This window comes from Heterodontus francisci, chromosome 9, assembly GCF_036365525.1.
Source record: "Heterodontus francisci isolate sHetFra1 chromosome 9, sHetFra1.hap1, whole genome shotgun sequence".
NCBI classification, from domain to species: Eukaryota; Metazoa; Chordata; class Chondrichthyes; order Heterodontiformes; family Heterodontidae; genus Heterodontus; species Heterodontus francisci.
In genome coordinates, this window is record NC_090379.1 from 37,907,536 (window position 1) to 37,927,555 (window position 20,020).

Below are 20,020 nucleotides of genomic sequence, written 5' to 3' on the forward strand. Positions count from 1 at the left end.
GAGAAAGAGATCCCAGAACATTCCCAGCTATCCCTTCTTGTCCTCTGCTACTTGCCTTCCTTTCACCCTCCCACATTCTATCCTTCTCAGGTTTGTGGGAGTGACAGAAAAAGAGTTGGGGCTTGTAAACAAGCTCGTAATCATCAGCGATGTCAGCTGTCTGTCTGGCTGTTGAAACCTTCTGGTTCTCTATGTGGGTTGTTACTGACAGAGGGAGTGAATTTTTAAATTCTTCCAGGAGAATTGGTTCCCTAAGGGTCTCATACGTGGCCTCTACCTTAAGTGCCTGCATCCAACGATCAAAGTTAATTTGCTTTACCCTGTCAAATTCTATACAAGTCTGCCCAGGCAGTTTCCGGCGGTTCTGAAATTTCTACCTGGAAGCTTCAGGGACTAACTCATAAGCAGCGAGATTAGTCTTTTTGCCATCTCATAATCTGCAGAAGCCTCCTCAGAAAGCATAGCATAAACCATGAGCTCTGCCTATCAACCTGCTTTTTTAATGAGCAGTGTACAGTTTTCTTTCGGCTACCTCATCAGTTTAGCCAGCTTTTCAAAAGAAATGAAAAATGCCTCTACGTTCCTTTCCTCAAACTTCGGAGGACTTGCACAAATTTAAACAGCTCTCCACTGGGTCCTGGATTTGAGTCAGATTCTTCCTCCTCAGAACTGTCATTGGAGGCAAGGCCACTTTTTTTGTTTAAGTTCCAGCTTTTTGAATTGGAATACCCTTTCTCGCTCCCTTTATTCTCTTGCTCTTACCTTTTATTTCTCCTGTCTCTCTTCTTTCTCCCTTTGAAATGCCCTGTCTTTTTCCTTTTCTTCTCTTTGAAGTGCTTCTCTTTCAAATTCAAGTTGCTTCACTGCCAATTCTCTTTCCTGTTCAAGCTGTTTCACATGCAACTGAATTCTAGCTAACTCAACTGAATTACCATCTGGATTGCCTTTTCTTGCTTCCAATTTCAAATGCTGTGCTATTACTCAATTATGCCTGCTTTCTTAGTTCCTGATTTTAACTCCAACTCCAACTTTTCTGCCATGCTTTTAACCTAGTCTTGGTTAGGATTTGCAAATCGCTCAGGGATCAATCCTCCCTCTCCAGAAAGGTTATAACAGCTGACAAAGCCATTTTGATTTTCAATATGTATAAGCAAAATTCACCATAAAAAATCTTAATCAGCCTTAACCTCAGCAAGTCCCAGCACACGTATTTGTCTGTGGATTTTGAAACATGCAACAGTTCCCAATTATATGTTACAACCGAGGCTGGAGGAGTGCGCTGTCTTTCTCTAGTTCAATTTCTCCATGGGTCACAACATATATTTAAATGTTTTACCCAGTTACCAATACGGCCAATTATATATGTTATCTATTTTTGTTTCAGAATAAAATTCACCAATCAGGTTTCTTCAAGAAACAACAAAATTATTAATTTATTATAAAATAAGACTTCTTCAAAAAAGATGCAAAGCTTATTAACACATCAGGTTGGAATATGAAAATTCCCTTCTAAATTAACCACACACACACACACACAAAGGTTGGAAGAAAAAAATAAAGAAGCTTTTGTCTGCAGAGAGTTCTTTACAAAAAAGACAAAAAAAAATACTTTGACCAAATACCTGTTAATTGTTGAAGAAAAAAAGGATAAGATATGCAATGTTCTCTGCTGGCCCTTTTAGCCTGGTGTCCAGATACTCATGGACGGCTGTCACTGGGATCTTTTCAGAGCAGTTCTCTTCAGGCAACATCAAGGATTAGTCTAAAAGCAAAATACTGCGGATGCTGGAAATCTGAAACAAAAACAAGAAATGCTGGATTCACTCAGCAGGTCTGGCAGCATCTGTGGAAAGAGAAGCAGAGTTAACGTTTCAGGTCAGTAACCCTTCTTCGGAACTCTGCTTCTCTTTCCACAGAGAGTTCCGAAGAAGGGTCACTGACCCGAAACGTTAACTCTGCTTCTCTTTCCACAGATGCTGCCAGACCTGCTGAGTGAATCCAGCATTTCTTGTTTTTGTGTCAAGGATTAGTCTGGCAGGCTTTCCAGGAGAAATGTAGATCGGGGATTCAGCTATCACAGTGGTTTCTCAGGGTTTCTCAAAAAGGTGGGAAAAGGTTCAGCTGGCGGGTTCTTACTTAGCAGGCTTACCACCAACTGACTCAAATCAATATCCAAAATGAAACCAATTCCTGATCACCATAAATCTTGACATGTCACTTCTCTATAAACAACTCCTCTAGTCACCAAGGCTCCTGCTGTTTACTTAGCTTAAGACATGTGACTTCCCATAAGGGGTTTGTTTTTAAACAAATCTCAAATCCTTCCAGTGACCTTTCAAAAAAAAGGGCTGGATTTTACGTTGAGCGGACGGGAGCTGGCCACCGACGTAAACGTTGGCGGCGAACCCCCTTCCGCCTTGCCTGGGGATCCATCCCACATTTTACAAGTCCCCAGGCTTTAACTGTTCCGAGGCTGGACTTACACCCGCTTGAGGGAGGAAGTCCCATCTCATTGAGCTGCCGGCCAATCAGCGGGCCGGCAGCTCTTAGTTCCAGCAGCGCCACCGGGAGCGGTGGCCACTGCTGGGACTGCAGCCCAGCCGACCGCAGAGGAAGACATGGAGCGGGATTTAAGGTGAGTTTTGGTTGTCTCGCCGGGGGTAATCAGTTGGGCCCCGGTGAGGCAAGGGTGGTTGTTTAGTGGGTGAAGGAGGGCATGTTGGGTCCTGAGGGTGGTTGGGGAAGTGGGGGCTGCCCTCCATCGTGCACCATGTGCCCGTTTATCAGGGCCCACCCCCAGGGCGCTGAGAAGCCGCCTGCTTTTTTCAGGCAGCTTTTCCCAGCTCCAGGACGCCCGCTTGCCACACATAAAATCCGCGCGGAGGCGGGCGAAGGCCCTTAAGTGGCCGTTAAGTGGCAACTTAAGAGCCTTGATTGGCCTGGGGCAGGCGGCCCATTTTTTGCCCCCCCAGACCCCCGCCCTACGTAAAGGGGGGGGCGGAGGCGGGTCAGGAAAGCCTCCCGGAGCCTTTGGCTCCATTTTACACCACCACCACCACCCCACCCCCCCACCCACCATCCAGCTCATTGGGGTGGTGTAAAATTCCAGCCAAATTTCAGTATCTATGGAATCTCTTCCATTTTTCAAATGAATCAATTTTTAAACACAAGTCCTCAAAAATATTTAAAAATGGAAGCACTTTCATGACATATATTACCATTTAAATTTTAAAGAGTAAACTCATCTAAATCAACTAGCTTCTGGTACATATCATTCCATGATACCCAAACAACAGAAATCATTTCTCAGGAAATTTATGCTGCCATCCTATTTGACTTATAATGAGTTGCACTGGAGACAATAAAATGTTTTTAAACTTTGGACGGATGAAAACCTTTTCCTTTCTCTTTATGAAAGAAAATTATCAGGATAACATAGAAATAAGTATTGAAGTATCTGACCTAAATTTATAAATTTTTGGTAATATTGTAAGCAATGGGCCAGATTTTGCTGTAGGAATAACAGTCAGGCTAACAGAACTATTATTTACATGGAAATCAGACAGCAACTTCCAGTGGCTGCACATGCACAATTAAATGTGGAAATCAGGAAGTTGCTAACCGAGATGACACACTATCAATGCAAGTTCAAGTGTAAAGATTGGCTAATGCCATTCACTGCTGAGAGCAAAATATGGTCCATCATATTTTATCCACAAGTAGGATAGAATACTGTTACATTTCTGATGCATTTAGTCTTGTTTTGCATTTCATGTTTTGTGCATATGAAACACATGAAAATTATGGCATATTTACTTAGGAAATATAGCAAGTTGCATTTATACAGTGCCTTTCACATAGAAAACCATCTCAAGAAATTTATAAACTCCTTTTAGTGATAGAAATGTGCAGCTGTATAGGTATGACTATGTATAACCGAATCACAAGTAATGACCAAGTGAGGAATGTTCAGCATACAAAGCAAATGTAATGTTCAATCTCATGTGGCATTGCAAACGTGTGTGGCATTTTAAGGTGAATGGTTATATGGCAAGGATTAATTAACCAGGGCACACAAATGTAATTCAATCCCCATTTCAGAGTCTTACATTTGGCACTTACTTTTAAGGACCGAGTCTGATCACATTTGTTGCTCTGTATGTTCACTTGTTATGAAGTTTGCAAAGTTAAGTATTTACAACACAGAAACAGGATACAAGTGTAGAAGTAACCGACATCATTGAACCAGAAAGGTTTCTATGATAGACCTGAATTTGTAACACCCACTTAACAGCATTTGGTTTTTATATTGGTCTAATACAGTCTCCACCACTTATATAATTTGCCCTTATCCTGGACAACCGCCTATAACCATTTTCCATTTGTGTTGAATTCAATTTCAAAACCACTGCTTATAACATATTAAGCCACCAGCAATTTCAGAAACTTCAATAAACTTTTCAAACCTCACTAAGGTATGATTAAGTATCGTTAACTATTCACTTGAGGAGCTGAGTCTCTCAGTACTGTAATACCACTGTAATACAAAACATTTAATCAAAAAGGCACCCATTTGACAAATCTTGTCTATGAAATCTCTGCTCACCCCTTGCATCTGTTTTAATGTTCCAGAAACAACTGATTAAAACTGCTTACGGCCCCACTTTCTGACTGCCTACGATAGTTATTAATAACGAACCACTGATGAAGACTTCAGATAGCTTCAATCAGGCGTTTCCTAAATACATATGATCAGTTGGTTTTCGCTTATATAAACCATTGTCCAATACAGAGGGGCTGGAGAATCAATACATTTTACCAACAAGCATAAGCTATCAAGATGCAGTGCTGTACTATATTATTATTTATGGTTCATCTGTCTTTAACCAGAAGGGTTCCACTTTCACAAACCAACATGATTTTCTCACTACTCCCGTTGACCAATACTATGAGGTTATTACCACCAATTTTTGACAAAAAGATTAGGTGATTCCCCAGCCTTGCTTTGTTACAGATTGAACAGTCACGTTTTGATTTGTACCAGTTTGATAACTTTTTGATCAATAGGCATAAACTACATTTTTGCGCAGCCTAAGTATAACAGACTCTGTTCAAAATCACACATCAAAGTACAGGATAAACAATAAAACAAAGTTAGATCATGGATGTGTAAAGAAGTCCATTTCTGTCCTGTATTTTACTCAGACTGGTATGAACTGGATGACCATTGATACTTACAGGAACCCAAACACAAAACACTCAATAACAGTTTTGCTTTGCACTAAAGAATTCAATAGATATTCTTATATTCCAGAAAGCCAGTTGGTGATCTTTACTCAGTCTAATATTTATTTACAGAATCATTACAAGTATACACCTCCTAAATCAACCAGACCACAGTTTCATCAAGTGTCTCTCTCTATGTGCTTAACTGAAACCCCAATTAATGCCCTCCACCTACATACAATTAAACACAAGTAATATACAATCAACATATATAACAGGAAACCCATATTATCACAAACCGCTATATGTGGTAAGGACTGTACTGACAAAACCCATCTTTTAGACAACTTTAAAAGCAGAAGGATTCTGATCGAGATTGCTATCAATGCAAAAAGAGCTCAGGTTGTAAAATGTGTACCTTAAAGGAGCATATTCTGTTTCCCGAGAGGTTGATCCATTCCAACTGAACATTTGAGTCCAAAGAGTTAGCTGAAATTTAAAATATTGTTTTCGAAGGATTACATAAATTATTTTATTGAAACATTTAAAATAAAATTGTATTTGATAAGATTAAAATAAAAAAGGATTCAGTGTAGTAAAATAAGCAGAGATTTTGTACTTCTGCAGCACCTCAAAGTGCTTCACATTTTTTTTTATTCATTCATGGAATGTGGGCATTGTTGGCCAGGCCAGCATTTATTGCCCATCCCTAATTGCCCTTGACAACTGAATGGCTTGCTAGGCCATTTCAGAGGGCATGTAAGAGTCAACCACATTGCTGTGGGTCTGGAGTCACATGTAGGCCAGACCAGGTAAGGACAGCAGATTTCCTTCCCTAAAGGACATTAGTGAACCAGATGGGTTTTTACAACAATCGACAATAGTTTCATGGCCATCATTACACTAGCTTTTTAATTCCAGATTTATTAATTGAATTCAAATTCCATCTTCTGCTGTGGTGGGATTTGAACCCATGTCCCCAGACCAATACCCTGGGTCTCTGGGTTACTAGTCCAGTGACAATACCACGACGCCACCACCTCCCCTGCAATGAATTACACTGAAGTTTAATAGTTGTTATAATGTAGCTAAACTGGATAGTTGTTTTGTACACAGCAGAATCCCACAAACAACACAGACAAATAACCAGTTAGGCTACTTTTGGTAATGCTGCTTGAGGAAGGAATGTTGGCCAAGACACAGAAAGAACTCCTTACTTGTCATCAAATGTGATCTCTAATATCCATCTTAACAGGACAGCATCATATTTAACGTGTCATCAGAAGAACAATATAATTACTGTGGTACTGTCCTGGTTTCAACCAAGGATTCAAACTCAAGTCTTGTTGTGAGGCTCCAACCTCCAAACTTTTGATTCAGAGATAACAGTACTGAGCCAAGCTATCATAGAAATTACAGAACAGAAGGAGCCAACACCGACTCGCAACTCTTTAACTGGAGAGATTCAAATTCCATTTCCCTACCTTTTCCTACATCCATTTATATATATATGCATTCAGTGAAATTATACCATGTGCCTCAAGTGACTTGTGGTAAAGCATTCAACATTCGAATAAATCAAATGTGGAAAAAAAATCTTCATTCTTCTAGTGGCAATTCTGAGTTTATGCCCCTAATTATAGATTGTTTTCACGAATTGGCCAGTCTTTCACTATTTACCCTGTCAATGTCTTACACAATTTATAAACTCCTATTAGATTCCATCTGAATTCTCTATTGCAGTGGGAAAAGACCCAATTTCTAGCCTTTCTTCATAATTATAACAATTAATTCCTGAAATTGTAAATAAACTAAGTAAAAAGGTCAACAACACGATTATAATAAAAAACAAAACCAGACAAAGACTTGATCATAGGCCTTCCACTTAAAATGGACAGGGCTCAGTTATGAATTAGTAAATTGTATTATCACCCAGTAGAAGGTTGCACATTGAAGCTAATAATCAGACTAGTATTGTTCATTCGTGTGAGTTTTATCTGTTCAACTGCACTAATAAAACACAACTGGTACCATTCAAATCGAATTGTAACTCTTGTCAGTTGATGAACTGGCTGCATTGTCCAAACAGGCTTAACATACAGAACTATCTGAGTTGAAGGAGGGGACAGGGGGTAGAAGACATAAATATTTCATTTATTTACACCCTTCTGTCAGTTACCCCAGAAAGGATTTTACTTTTATTCCACTAAGAATCTACTCCTTTTCTACTTTTCTAAAAGGATACGAAATACTCCTTTGAGTTCTAAAATCTTAAGTATGGAATCATTTAAAATAGATTTTTGATCTATCAATAAGCTAAACACATTTCAGATTTGTCTCTAGAAGTAAGAACAAATGTAATACAATTATTTTATACTTACCAATCACATCAATTAAATTACCAGCAAGATTCAGCTCCTTGAGATGCTTCAATGTACTTAATCCCTGCAGTAAAAAAAGTAAAAATTACAATGTAAATCATGTTTATACAGTTTCTACAGTCACAGAATATATCTGTTCGCATTTTTTTCTCTGTATTCATCTTGTCATTTTGGCTCATATTGTTGAGATACAAAGACTATCCTCTTAAAGCTCTAGTGACAAAATTATGCACTCAATGAAGGAACCCTCAATTACAACATTGGGAATTACAGCATTTTAGTATACATTTTCAAGTGATGGTAATGCTCCAGTTTCTCAAAATAGTTTTAAAACTGTTATCTCTTCATTATATATAAGACACAGAAACATATACCAATCAAAAATATTCTTCCTAGAATACTGAAGCTTTTAAAACAGATCACTTTCAGGAATGGGGTGTTGCATGAGGGATGCTGGCACTGGAAAGTGAAACACATTCCAATTTCAGGGATGAAGCATCAGCATCAAGCACTCCTTTTTGGCCTCCTTGTCTTGAGAGACAATGCATAAGCGCCTAGAGGTGGTTAGTGGTTTGTGGAGTGGCTATAAAGGCCAATTCTAGAGTGACAGACTCTTCCACAGGCGCTGCAGGTAAAGTTGGTTGTCGGGGCTGTTATACAGTTGGCTCTCTCCTTACACTGCTGTCTCTTTTCCTGCCAACTGCTGAATCTCTTCGACTTGCCTCTCCAGCCCCACCTTTATAGCTGTCCACCAGCTCTGGCGATCGCTGGCAACTGGCTCCCAGGACTTGTGGTCAACGTCACAGGACTTCATGTCACGTTTGCAAACGTCTTTAAAGCGGCCAGTGGGTCTGATACCAGGGAAGAGCTCGCTGTACAATACGTCCCTGGGGATCCTGCCATCTTCCATACGGCTCACATGGCCAAGGCATCTCAAGCGCCACTGGCTCAGTAGGGCATATATGCTGGGGATGTTGGCCGCCTCGAGGACTTCTGCATTGGAAATACGGTCCTGCCATCTGATGCCAAGGATTCTCCGGAGACAGCGAAGATGGAATGCATTGAGAGGTAACTCTTGGCTGACATACGTTGTCCAGGCCTTGCTGCCGTAGAGCAAGGTATTGAGGACACAGGCTTGAAACACTCGGACTTTTGTGTTCCGTGTCAATGCGCCATTTTCCCACACCCTCTTGGCCAGTCTGGTCATAGCAGCAGACTCCTTTCCCATGCGCTTGTTGATTTCTGCATCGAGAGACAGGTTACTGGTGATTGTTGAACCTAGGTAGGTGAACTCTTGATCCACTTCCAGAGTGTGGTCGCCAATATTGATGGATGGAGCATTTCTGATGTGCTGTCCTATGATGTTCGTTTTCTTGAAACTGATGGTTAGGCCAAGTTCATTGCAGGTAGCCGCAAGCCTGTCGATGAGTCTCTGCTGACGATGCTGCATTAACATCCCACACAGAGAAGTGTCTGCAAAGAGGAGTCCCTGCTGAGGACTTTCTGTACTCTGTTCTCTCTAAGATGGGCAAGGTTGAACAACCTGCCAGCTGATCTTGTGTGGAGGAAAATTCCTTCTTCTGAAGACTTACACTCACAAATAAAATATGGCATTATTATGGTGCATTCACACCCAACACATTTAGCATTGATTTGAATGAAATACCTCAACACCAACTTGAATTGTGAGCTGGGTATGAAGATTTGAACTGACTCAGAAGCAAAGTCAAGCACTGCCTTCAGGGAGTCTCACACTACTTTGCTCTGGTGTCAGACTGAGCTTTGTAACTGGATCCAAGCTGCATTTTCACTTCAACCACAGCCTCAATGTGAATCAAAACCACTTTGCACTGAGGCTACAGTTATAAATCCTTAGCTGCAGAGTAAAACTTCTTATACTTTGCCCCATCCATTGGTCAACTCAGATGATGATCCACTACTGAATTACATCACACAAATATTTCTATTCCACCTCTTCGTGATCTCTTTAAGTGGCAATTCTACTTTAGTTTGTGTTCCAGTCTCACCCATTATGAAGTGAGATCAGTGCCCAAACTAATTTCAAGTAAAATCACAGAATGTTACAGCACAGAATTATTGTGTCCATGCAGTCTGTACTGCTGTTTATCATCTATTAAAAAACCTCTAATCTCCCTTCAATTCTTTCTGTGATCATCTCTCTCTTGGCATTTCTTTGCGGATGAAGATTTTTTGGAAGGTTGTAGTCATCGGTTGCAGGCCTGCTGATGGCTCGCCAGGCCTATCCGTGACTGGCAGATTTTCCCACAACGGGTGCAAGTGAAGCTGTAGTCACTGCTGGGGGCAAACGGATCTATCCGTCCCCTTTTCTCTTTCATGCTGGTTCTTCACTCGTCTCAAAGGTGTCCATAGCACTCCTGATGTAGCATCTCCAAGCATCACGATCTATGGCCTGTTCTTCCCACTGGCGATGGTCGATGTGGCACACAGAGAGGGACATCTTCAGGGAGTCCTTGAAACGTTTGTGTGGGGCACCTTTGTTACTTTTACCAGTGGTCAGCTCTCCGTACAACATGATCTTGGGCAGGTGACTGTCATCCATCCGGGCAATATGACCCGCCCAATGCAGTTGGCTTTGCAGGAGGATGGCATTGATGCTGGCGATGTTGGCCATTTCCAAGACTTCAATGTTTGTGGACCTGCCAGTGGACCTTGAGGACGCTGCGCAGGCAGCACTGATGGAAGCGCTTTGAGTTTGGTCTGTGCTCTGAGGCTATCGACACTCGTTTGTAGAATCTGCCGAATGTACTGTTTGCTTTTGAAAGCCTATTGTCCACTTCCTTGTCTATGGTGACATCAAACGAGATGACGTTCCCCAAATAAGTAAAATGCTTGATGGCATTCAGTTCGGTTCCCTCGATGACAAAGCTTGCTGATCTATATTCTTCTTGGGGTGCAGGCTGATGCAAGACTTCAGTTTTCTTTAAACTGACTTTTAGTCCAAAGAGTTGTGCTGCCTCGGAAAAACGGGTTGTCATACGTTGTAGGTCTGACTGACTGTGGGCCAGGAGAGTGCCGTCATCGGCGAAGTGAAGTTCACAAATGAGTTTTTCTTGAATCGTTGTGTGAGCATGAAGACACCAGAGGTTGAAAATGCCTCCATCAGTCTCGAAGCATATGTAGACTCCCTCCTTAAGGCCTTTCGTTGCCTGCTGCAGTATCATGCTGAAAAAGATGGCAAATAAGGTCAAGGCTAGCACACATCCCTGCTTCACGCCATTGGAGATTTGGACGGGACTCAAGAGGTCGCTGTTTTGCTAGACTTGTCCATACTGATTTTCATGACTACTTCACCATGGCCAAGAACCTGGTTGGGCATCCAAGTTTTTCGAGGATTTGAGATCAGCTAATATTCTCCTGAATCATCTACTTCCTGTGGCTGAGGAAATCCTCCCAGACACAGCTTGGCTTTAGGCCTTCCTGAAGAATCCCCAACATGGTCTTTGTTGCCAGACAAATCCAAGAAAAATGCTGAAAACGACATCAGGAACTCTTCATTGCAGTCATCGACATGAACAAAGCATTTGGCTCAGTAAATCGCGAGGCTCTATGGATTATGCTCCAATGATTTGGATGCCCAAGAAACTTCTTCACAATCCTGAAATTGCTTCAAAATGACAACATGATTGCAACTATCGAGTGAGAGATCGGTAACAGACGCCTTCAAAATCTGGACTGGGGTCAAGCAAGGCTGTGTGATAGCCCCCATAATATTCACAATCTACCTGACAGTACCTATTCACCTCATCAAAAATCAACCACTCTCTGGTGTCAGTATTAAATGCCATCTAAATGGAAAGAACTTTAACCTCGGTCAGTACTGTGCCAAAATTAAAACTGATCACCATAGAAATACATGAGCTACAGTTTGCGGATGACTGCAGTGTGGTTGCCCACTCTGCACCAGAATTGCAAGCCACTCTCAATCTCTTCAATGCTGCATACAAGAAACTTGGCCTGTTCTTGAATGTTGCCAAAGCAAAACTCATACATAGAAACCATAGAAAAGTTATGGCACAGAAGGAAGCCATTCAGCCCATCATGTCTGCGCCACCTGAAAAAACTAGCTGCCCAATCTAATCCCACTTTCCAGCACCTAGTCCATAGCCTTGCAGGTTACAGCACTTCAGGTGCAGGTCCAGATACCTTTTAAATGAGTTGAGGGTTTCTGCCTCCACCACCAATCCGGGCAGTGAATTGCAGACACCCCACCACCCTCTGGGTGAAAAGGTTTTTCCTCACGTCCCCTCTAATCCTTCCACAAATCAACTTAAATCTGCGCCCCCTGGTAATTGACCTCTCTGCTAGGGGAAACAGGTCCTTCCTGTCTACTCTATCCAGGCCCCTCATAATTTTGTACACCTCAATTAAGTCACCCCTCAGCCTCCTCTGTTCTAAGGAAAACAACCCTAACTGATCCAATCTTTCCTCATAGCTGCTTTCCATTCACAAAAACATCCATCGACCACTATCCTCTGTTCCCTGTCACTGAGCCAATTTTGGATCCAACTTGCCACATTCCCCTGTATCCCATGGGCTTTTATTTCTGTGGAACCCACACCTGACCAATATTCCACCTCCCAAATGTGTTGAAGGTGAGACTCTAGAATATGTTGAGCACCTCTCATATCTTGGCAGTTACTTCTTTCAAAAGGCCACCATTGACGACGAGATCCAACACCAGATCAGCTGCGCCAGATCTGCCTTCTACAAATTACAGCAGTGTTTGACAACAAAGACCTCCGCAAATCAACAAAAGTCTTAGTGTACAGAGCAGTTGTCATCACCATGCTCCTGTACTGCAGTGAGACCTGGACTGTGTATCAGTGACACATAACAGCGCTATAGAAATTCCATCAGTAATGCCTCCAGATTCAATGGGAGGACTGTTGTACAAATGCTAGTGTCCTTCTTGAAGCAAGATTCACAAGCATTCATGCAAAACTCCTGCAAATTCAACTCCAATGAACTGGCCACTGTGTCTGTACAGCTGAAACTTGTCTCTCCCATCGGGTCCTGTTCTCACAACTCTCGAATGGCCAACGCTCCAGAGAGGACAAAGAAAATGCTTCAAAGACACTCTGAAGCTCTCATTGAAGCATGGCTGCATTGACCTTAACACTCAGAATCACAATGTGTCCGCCAAGCTGCATCACGCTTCGAGTCCCAATGCCTTAATGATGAGGCAGAGCAATAGCAGAGAAGGAAAACATAGGAAGCAAGTCCTGCACGTCAAATCCCACTACCTCGTGTGACATCCTGCCCCATGTGCCCAAAGATCTGCAGGTCGAAATTTGGCCTGCTGAGCCACATGAAAACCCATGGCAGAAACAGACCCTGAGTACACATTGTCCAATGATAAGAAAAACGCAAATCTCTATTCAATTCTTTTAGTGATCATCTAACATTTGCACACTTTTGTTATTGTCTTGCCAATCAGTGGAAACAATCTAGCACTACTTACAAAATTATGACGCTCCATAATCTTAAACAGCTCTTGTCAAGACACCCAATAACTTTCGCAGCTTCAGTGAAAAATGCCCCAATTCTCAGGTCTCCCTTTGTAATGATAACCCTATCCTTCCAATCCCATCTTGTTGAATATTTAGCTGGGTGATTTAATTCGGTCATAGTAAGTAAGAGGGCTAAAACAACTGATGAATTTTGAAAAAAGTAGTCAGAAAAAATAAATTAGCTTCTTACACACAAGGCCGCAAATTTTGGTTGCATAATGGGAATAATTTCAGCAGTATGGGTGCCATTTAGAATCCAAATTGGCATCCACGCCCCGCCGGCAGAGGGACACACTGCTTGCTATGTTGGGTTATTTTTTTAGCATGGGGGTACACCGAAAGTGTGCCACGATTTGTCTATTCTGCATCAGTTCACACGTAATACTGATTAGAGTATTTTGGACCTCAAATCTTCAACTAATGCCCTCTCAATCTCACACAGCTGAACACGTGTTCAGAATCAAGAAGGCATTCTAAACAGCATAGATAGAAGTGTAAAATTACAAAGAGATATTGATAGATTGAGTGAATGGGCAAACCTGCGGCAAATGAATTTCAATGCAGGTAAATGTAAGGTTTGGATCTAAAAAGGATACAAAAGCGTACTTTCTAAATGGTGAAAAGCTAGAAACAGTGGCAGTCCAAAGAAACCTGGGGGTCCAAGTACACTGATCATTAAAATGTCATGAACAGTGCAGACAATAATCAAAAGTCTAATGGAATGTTGGGCTTTATATTTAGAGGACTAGAATACAAGGGAGTAGAAGTCACGGTTAAGCTATGCAAAGCCTTAGTCAAACCACACCTGGAGTACTGTTAGCAGTTCTGGGCACTACATTTTAGGAACATATATTGGCCTTGGAGAGAGTGCAGTGTCGATTTGCTAGAATGATATTTGAACTCAAGGATTAAATTACGAGAAGAAATTACGCAATCTAGGGTTGTATTTCCTCACATTTAGAAGGGCAAGGAGTGTTTTGATCGAAGTTTTCAAGATATTAAAGGAACAGATAAGGTAGATTGGGAAAAACAATTTCTGCTAGTGAGGGAGTCTAGGACTGGAGGCAGAGTCAAAATAAAATACAGCCAGGCCTTTCAGGAGTGAAATTAGAAAATATTTCACGCAAAAGGTAGTAGAAGTTTGGAACTCTCTTGTGCAAAGGGCAGTTGATGATAGATCAATTGTCAATTTTAAAATTGAGATTGATAGATTTCTGCTAGCCAAAGTTATCAAGAGATATGGGATAAAGGTAGGTATATGCAGTTAGGTCGCAGATCATCCATGCTCTCATTGAATGGTGGTACAGGTTCAAGGGGCTCAATGGCCTACTCTTGTTCCTATGTTCCGAAGGATCTCTCACCAACACTATTTAAAAGGATCATTAACCACTTGCAGCATAGTTGCTGATGGATTTCTACTAACTCAGCAACAGCCAGTGGGAGGGTATTTGGAGGGTTGTACTGCCACTTAAAGTTGATGTCTACAGGGAGTGGTGTAGCAAGTGGTGAAGCTTTCGTTCTTACTTCAAGAGTTCTGCTCACACCACTTGCTCCCAGTCATGTGTGCTGCAGTGTCCATCACTCTTGCCCTGCAGCATGACTGGGAGAAAGAGCAGGGGCGTCAGAGAGGAGGAGCTACAGTGGAGAAGGGAGAACAGAGTTCTCACCAGGAGGCTATATCCACCCAGGGACCTCAGGAAGCAATTTTCCTACTGCAACCTCAGTGAGGAACATTGTCTGTGACATCTCCGTTTCACTGAATCTGCCACCTGATGCAGGCAGACCTGCAGCCTCAGAGTAGGGACAGGACAGTATTGCCAGTAACTATAATGGTGACCATTACCTTGACTGTTTTTGTGTTGGGCTTCTAAGCTAGAGCAAGTGGCATCTCTAACTTCCTGCACTTTGGGATGGGAGCAGGGAGAGAGAGAGGGGGGCAGGGAAAGAGAGAGGGGGGCAGGGAAAGAGAGAGGGGGGCAGTGAGAGTGAGAGGGGGGCAGTGAGAGTGAGAGGGGGGCAGGGAGAGAGAGAGGGGGGCAGGGAGAGAGAGAGGGGGGCAGGGAGAGATAGAGGGGGGCAGGGAGAGAGAGAGGGGGGCAGGGAGAGAGAGAGGGGGGCAGAGAGAGAGAGGCAGTGAGCGAGAGAGAGAGACAGTGAGAGAGAGAGAGAGAGAATCAGAGAGAGAGAGAGAAGCAGGGAGAGAGAGAGAGAGAAGCAGGGAGAGAGAGAGAGGGGCAGAGAGAGAGAGGGGCAGAGAGAGAGAGGCAGTGAGAGAGAGAGAGGCAGTGAGAGAGAGAGAGACAGTGAGAGAGAGAGGGGGGGTGTGTGAGAGGGGGGCAAGGAGAGTGAGAGAGGGGCAAGGAAAGCGAGAGGGGGGCAAGGAAAGCGAGAGGGGGGCAAGGAAGCGAGAGGGGGCAAGGAGACTGAGAGGGGGGCAGGGTGAGAGGGGGGCAGGGTGAGTGAGAGGGAGAGAGAGAGAGAAGCAGTGAGAGAGAGAAGCAGGGAGAGAGAGAGAGAGAAGCGGAGAGAGAGAGAGAAGCACGGAGAGAGAGAGAGAGAGAGGGGCAGGGAGAGAGAGAGAGGGGCAGGGAGAGAGAGGGGGGGCATAGAGAGAGAGAGGGGCACAGAGAGAGAGAGACAGTGAGAGAGAGAGAGACAGTGAGAGAGGGGGGGGAGTGTGAGAGGGGGGCAGGGAGAGAGAGAGATGGGGGCAGGGAGAGCGAGGGGGACAGGGAGAGAGAGCGAGGGGGACAGGGAGAGAGAGCGAGGGGGACAGGGAGAGAGAGCGAGGGGGGCAGGGAGAGAAGGGGTGGCAGGGAGAGAAAGGAGGGCAGGGAGAGAAGGGAGGGCTAGGGGAGAGAGAGGGGGGCAGGGAGAGAGAGAGAGAGAGAGAGTGCAGCAGAGAAGGGCATGTAGAGAGAGAGAGAGAAGCAGAGAGAGAAAAGCAGGGAGAGAGAGAGAGAGAGGGAGGCAGAGAGAGAGAGAAGCAGGGAGAGAGAGAGAGAAGCAGGAAGAGAGAGAAGCAGGGAGGGAGAGAGAGAAGCAGGGAGAGAGAGAGAGAAGCAGGGAGAGAGAGAGAGACTTGAAGCAGGGAGAGAGAGAGAGAGAAAGCAGGGAGGAGAGGGGTGGGCAGAGAGAGAGAGGCAGAGAGAGAGGGAACGACAGTGAGAGAGAGATGAGAGAGACAGTGAGAGAGAGGGGGGGCAGGGAGAGTGAGAGGGGCAGGGAGAGTGAGAGTGGGGCAGGGAGAGTGAGAGTGAGGCAGGGAGAGTGAGAGTGAGGCAGGAGATTGAGAGGGGGCAGGGAGAGTGAGAGTTGGCAGGGAGAGTGAGAGTGGGGCAGGGAGAGTGAGAGTGCGGCAGGGAGAGTGAGAGTGAGGCAGGGAGAGTGAGAGTGGGGCAGGGAGAGTGAGAGTGGGGCAGGGAGAGTGAGAGGGTGGCAGGGAGAGTGAGAGGGTGGCAGGGAGTGAGAGGGTGGCAGGGAGAGTGAGAGGGGGGCACGGAGAGTGAGAGGGGGGCACGGAGTGAGAGGGGGGCACGGAATGAGAGGGGGCAGGGAGAGTGAGAGGGGGCCAGGAGAGTGAAAGGGGGCAAGGAGAGTGAGGGGGGAGCAAGGAGAGTGAGAGGGGGGGCAAGAGAGTGAGAGAGGGGCAAGGAAAGCGAGAGGGGGGCAAGGAGACTGAGAGGGGAGCAAGGAGAGTGAGAGGGGGCAGGGTAAGTGAGAGGGAGAGAGAGAGAGAAGCAGTGAGAGAGAGAAGCAGAGAGAGAGAGAAGCAGGGAGAGAGAGAGAGAGAAGCAGAGAGAGAGAGAGAGGCAGAGAGAGAGAAGCAGGGAGAGAGAGAAGCAGAGAAGGGAGAGAGAGAAGCAGGGAGAGAGAGAGAGAAGCAGTGAGAGAGAGCGAGAGAGGGGCAGGGAGAGAGGAGAAGGGGGGCAGGGAGAGGGGGGCAGGGAGAGGGCGGGCAGGGAGAGAAGGGGGGGCAAGGAGAGAAGGGGGGGCAGGGAGAGAAGGGGGGGCAGGGAGAGAAGGGGGGGCAGGGAGAGAAGGGGTGGCAGGGAGAGAAAGGAGGGCAGGGAGAGAAGGGAGGGCTAGGGGAGAGAGAGGGGGCAGGGAGAGAGAGAGAGAGAGAGAGTGCAGCAGAGAAGGGGCATGTAGAGAGAGAGAGAGAAGCAGAGAGAGAAAAGCAGGGAGAGAGAGAGAGAGGGAGGCAGAGAGAGAGAGAGAAGCAGGGAGAGAGAGAAGCAGCGAGAGACAGAGAGAAGCAGGAAGAGAGAGAAGCAGGGAGGGAAAGAGAGAAGCATGGAGAGAGAGAGAGAAGCAGGGAGAGAGAGAGAGATTGAAGCAGGGAGAGAGAGAGAGAAAGCAGGGAGAGAGAGGGGTGGGCAGAGAGAGAGAGAGAGAGCAGAGAGAGAGGGAACGACAGTGAGAGAGAGAGAGAGAGAGAGAGACAGTGAGGGGGGGGAGTGTGAGAGGGGGCAGGGAGAGAGAGCGAGGGGGACAGTGAGAGAGCGAGGGGGACAGGAGAGCGAGGGGGACAGGGAGAGAGAGAGCGAGGGGGGCAGGGAGAGAGAGCGAGGGGGGCAGGGAGAGAGGAGAGGTGGGGCAGGGAGAGAGGAGAGGGGGGGAAGGGAGAGAGGAGAGGGGTGCAGGGAGAGAGGAGAGGGGTGCAGGGAGAGAGGAGAGGGGGGCAGGGAGAGAGGAGAGGGGGGGCAGGGAGAGAGGAGAGGGGGGGCAGGGAGAGAGGAGGGGGGGCAGGGAGAGAGGAGGGGGGGCAGGGAGAGAGGAGAGGGGGGCAGGGAGAGTGAGAGTGAGGCAGGGAGAGTGAGAGTTGGCAGGGAGAGTGAGAGTGCGGCAGGGAGAGTGAGAGTGAGGCAGGAGAGTGAGAGTGAGGCAGGGAGAGTGAGAGAGGGGGCAGGGAGAGTGAGAGGGTGGCAGGGAGAGTGAGAGGGTGCAGGGAGAGTGAGAGGGTGGCAGGGAGAGTGAGGGTGGCAGGGAGAGTGAGAGGGGTGGCAGGGAGTGAGAGGGGGGCACGGAGAGTGAGAGGGGGGCACGGAGAGTGAGAGGGGGGCACGGAGTGAGAGGGGGCAGGGAGAGTGAGAGGGGGCCAGGAGAGTGAAAGGGGGGCAAGGAGAGTGAGAGGGGGGGCAAGGAGAGTGAGAGAGGGGCAAGGAAAGCGAGAGGAGGGCAAGGAGACTGAGAGGGGAGCAAGGAGAGTGAGAGGGGGCAGGGTAAGTGAGAGGGAGAGAGAGAGAGAGAAGCAGTGAGAGAGAGAAGCAGAGAGAGAGAGAAGCAGGGAGAGAGAGAGAGAGAAGCAGAGAGAGAGAGAGAGGCAGAGAGAGAGAAGCAGGGAGAGAGAGAAGCAGGGAGGGAGAGAGAGAAGCAGGAGAGAGAGAGAGAAGCAGCGAGAGAGAGAGAGAAGCAGCGAGAGAGAGAGAGAAGCAGCGAGAGAGAGTGAGAGAGGGGCAAGGAGAGAGAGAAGGGGGGCAGGGAGAGGGGGGCAGGAGAGGGGGGCAGGGAGAGAAGGGGGGGCAAGGAGAGAAGGGGGGCAAGGAGAGAAGGGGGGGCAAGGAGAGAAGGGGGGCAGGAGAGAAGGGGGCAGCGAGAGAAGGGGGGGCAGGGAGAGAAGGGGTGGCAGGGAGAGAAGGGGTGGCAGGGAGAGAAAGGAGGGCAGGGAGAGAAGGGAGGGCAGGGAGAGAAGGGAGGGCTAGGGGAGAGAAGGGAGGGCTAGGGGAGAGAGAGGGGGGCAGGGAGAGAGAGAGAGAGAGTGCAGCAGAGAAGGGGCATGTAGAGAGAGAGAGAGAAGCAGAGAGAGAAAAGCAGGGAGAGAGAGAGAGGGAGGCAGAGAGAGAGAGGAGCAGGGAGAGAGAGAAGCAGCGAGAGACAGAGAGAAGCAGGAAGAGAGAGAAGCAGGGAGGGAGAGAGAGAAGCATGGAGAGAGAGAGAGAAGCAGGGAGAGAGAGAGAGATTGAAGCAGGGAGAGAGAGAGAGAGAAAGCAGGGAGAGAGAGGGGTGGGCAGAGAGAGAGAGAGAGGCAGAGAGAGAGGGAACGACAGTGAGAGAGAGAGAGAGAGAGAGAGAGAGAGAGACAGTGAGGGGGGGGAGTGTGAGAGGGGGGCAGGGAGAGAGAGCGAGGGGGACAGTGAGAGAGCGAGGGGGACAGGGAGAGCGAGGGGACAGGAGAGAGAGCGAGGGGGGCAGGGAGAGAGAGCGAGGGGGGCAGGGAGAGAGAGCGAGGGGGGCAGGAGAGAGGAGAGGTGGGGCAGGGAGAGAGGAGAAGGGGGGCAGGGAGAGAGGAGAGGGGGGGAAGGGAGAGAGGAGAGGGGTGCAGGGAGAGAGGAGAGGGGTGCAGGGAGAGAGGAGAGGGGGGCAGGAGAGAGGAGAGGGGGGGCAGGGAGAGAGGAGAGGGGGGGCAGGGAGAGAGGAGAGGGGGGCAGGGAGAGAGGAGGGGGGCAGGGAGAGAGGAGAGGGGGGCAGGGAGAGAGGAGAGGGGGGCAGGGAGAGAGGAGAGGGGGGCAGGGAGAGGGGGGGCAGGGAGAGAGAGGGGGGCAGGGAGAGAAGGGGGGCAGGGAGAGAAGGGGGGCAAGGAGAGAAGGGGGGCAAGGAGAGAAGGGGGGCAAGGAGAGAAGGGGGGCAGGGAGAGAAAGGAGGGCAGGGAGAGAAGGGAGGGCAGGGGGAGTGGGAGGGGGGCAGGGAGAGAGAGAGAGTGCAGCAGAGAAGGGGCATGTAGAGAGAGAGAGAGAAGCAGAGAGAGAGAGAGAGAGAGAGAGAGAAAGAGAGAGAGAGAGAGAGAGAGAGAGAGAGAGAGAGAGAGAGAGAGAGAGAGAGAGAGAGAGAGAGGCAGTGAGAGAGAGAGAAGCAGGGAGA

At 46.9% G+C, this 20,020-nt stretch overlaps 1 protein-coding gene across 18 annotated transcripts in view; it reads right to left on the reverse strand.

Moving 5' to 3' along the window:
* Positions 1–20,020, reverse strand: part of lrrc9 (leucine rich repeat containing 9) — a 306,547-nt gene that overhangs the window by 243,548 nt on the left and 42,979 nt on the right. For all 18 annotated transcript variants that reach the window (XR_010975669.1, XM_068038808.1, XM_068038817.1 and 15 more), the window contains 2 exons: positions 7,608–7,671; positions 5,645–5,715 (listed from right to left, as the gene is read on the reverse strand). Coding sequence is in view for 17 of the 18 variants with exons in the window: in XM_068038808.1 (XP_067894909.1) it covers positions 5,645–5,715; positions 7,608–7,671 (135 nt within the window). In the remaining variant the exon portion in view is untranslated. The remainder of the gene's footprint in view (positions 1–5,644; positions 5,716–7,607; positions 7,672–20,020) is intronic.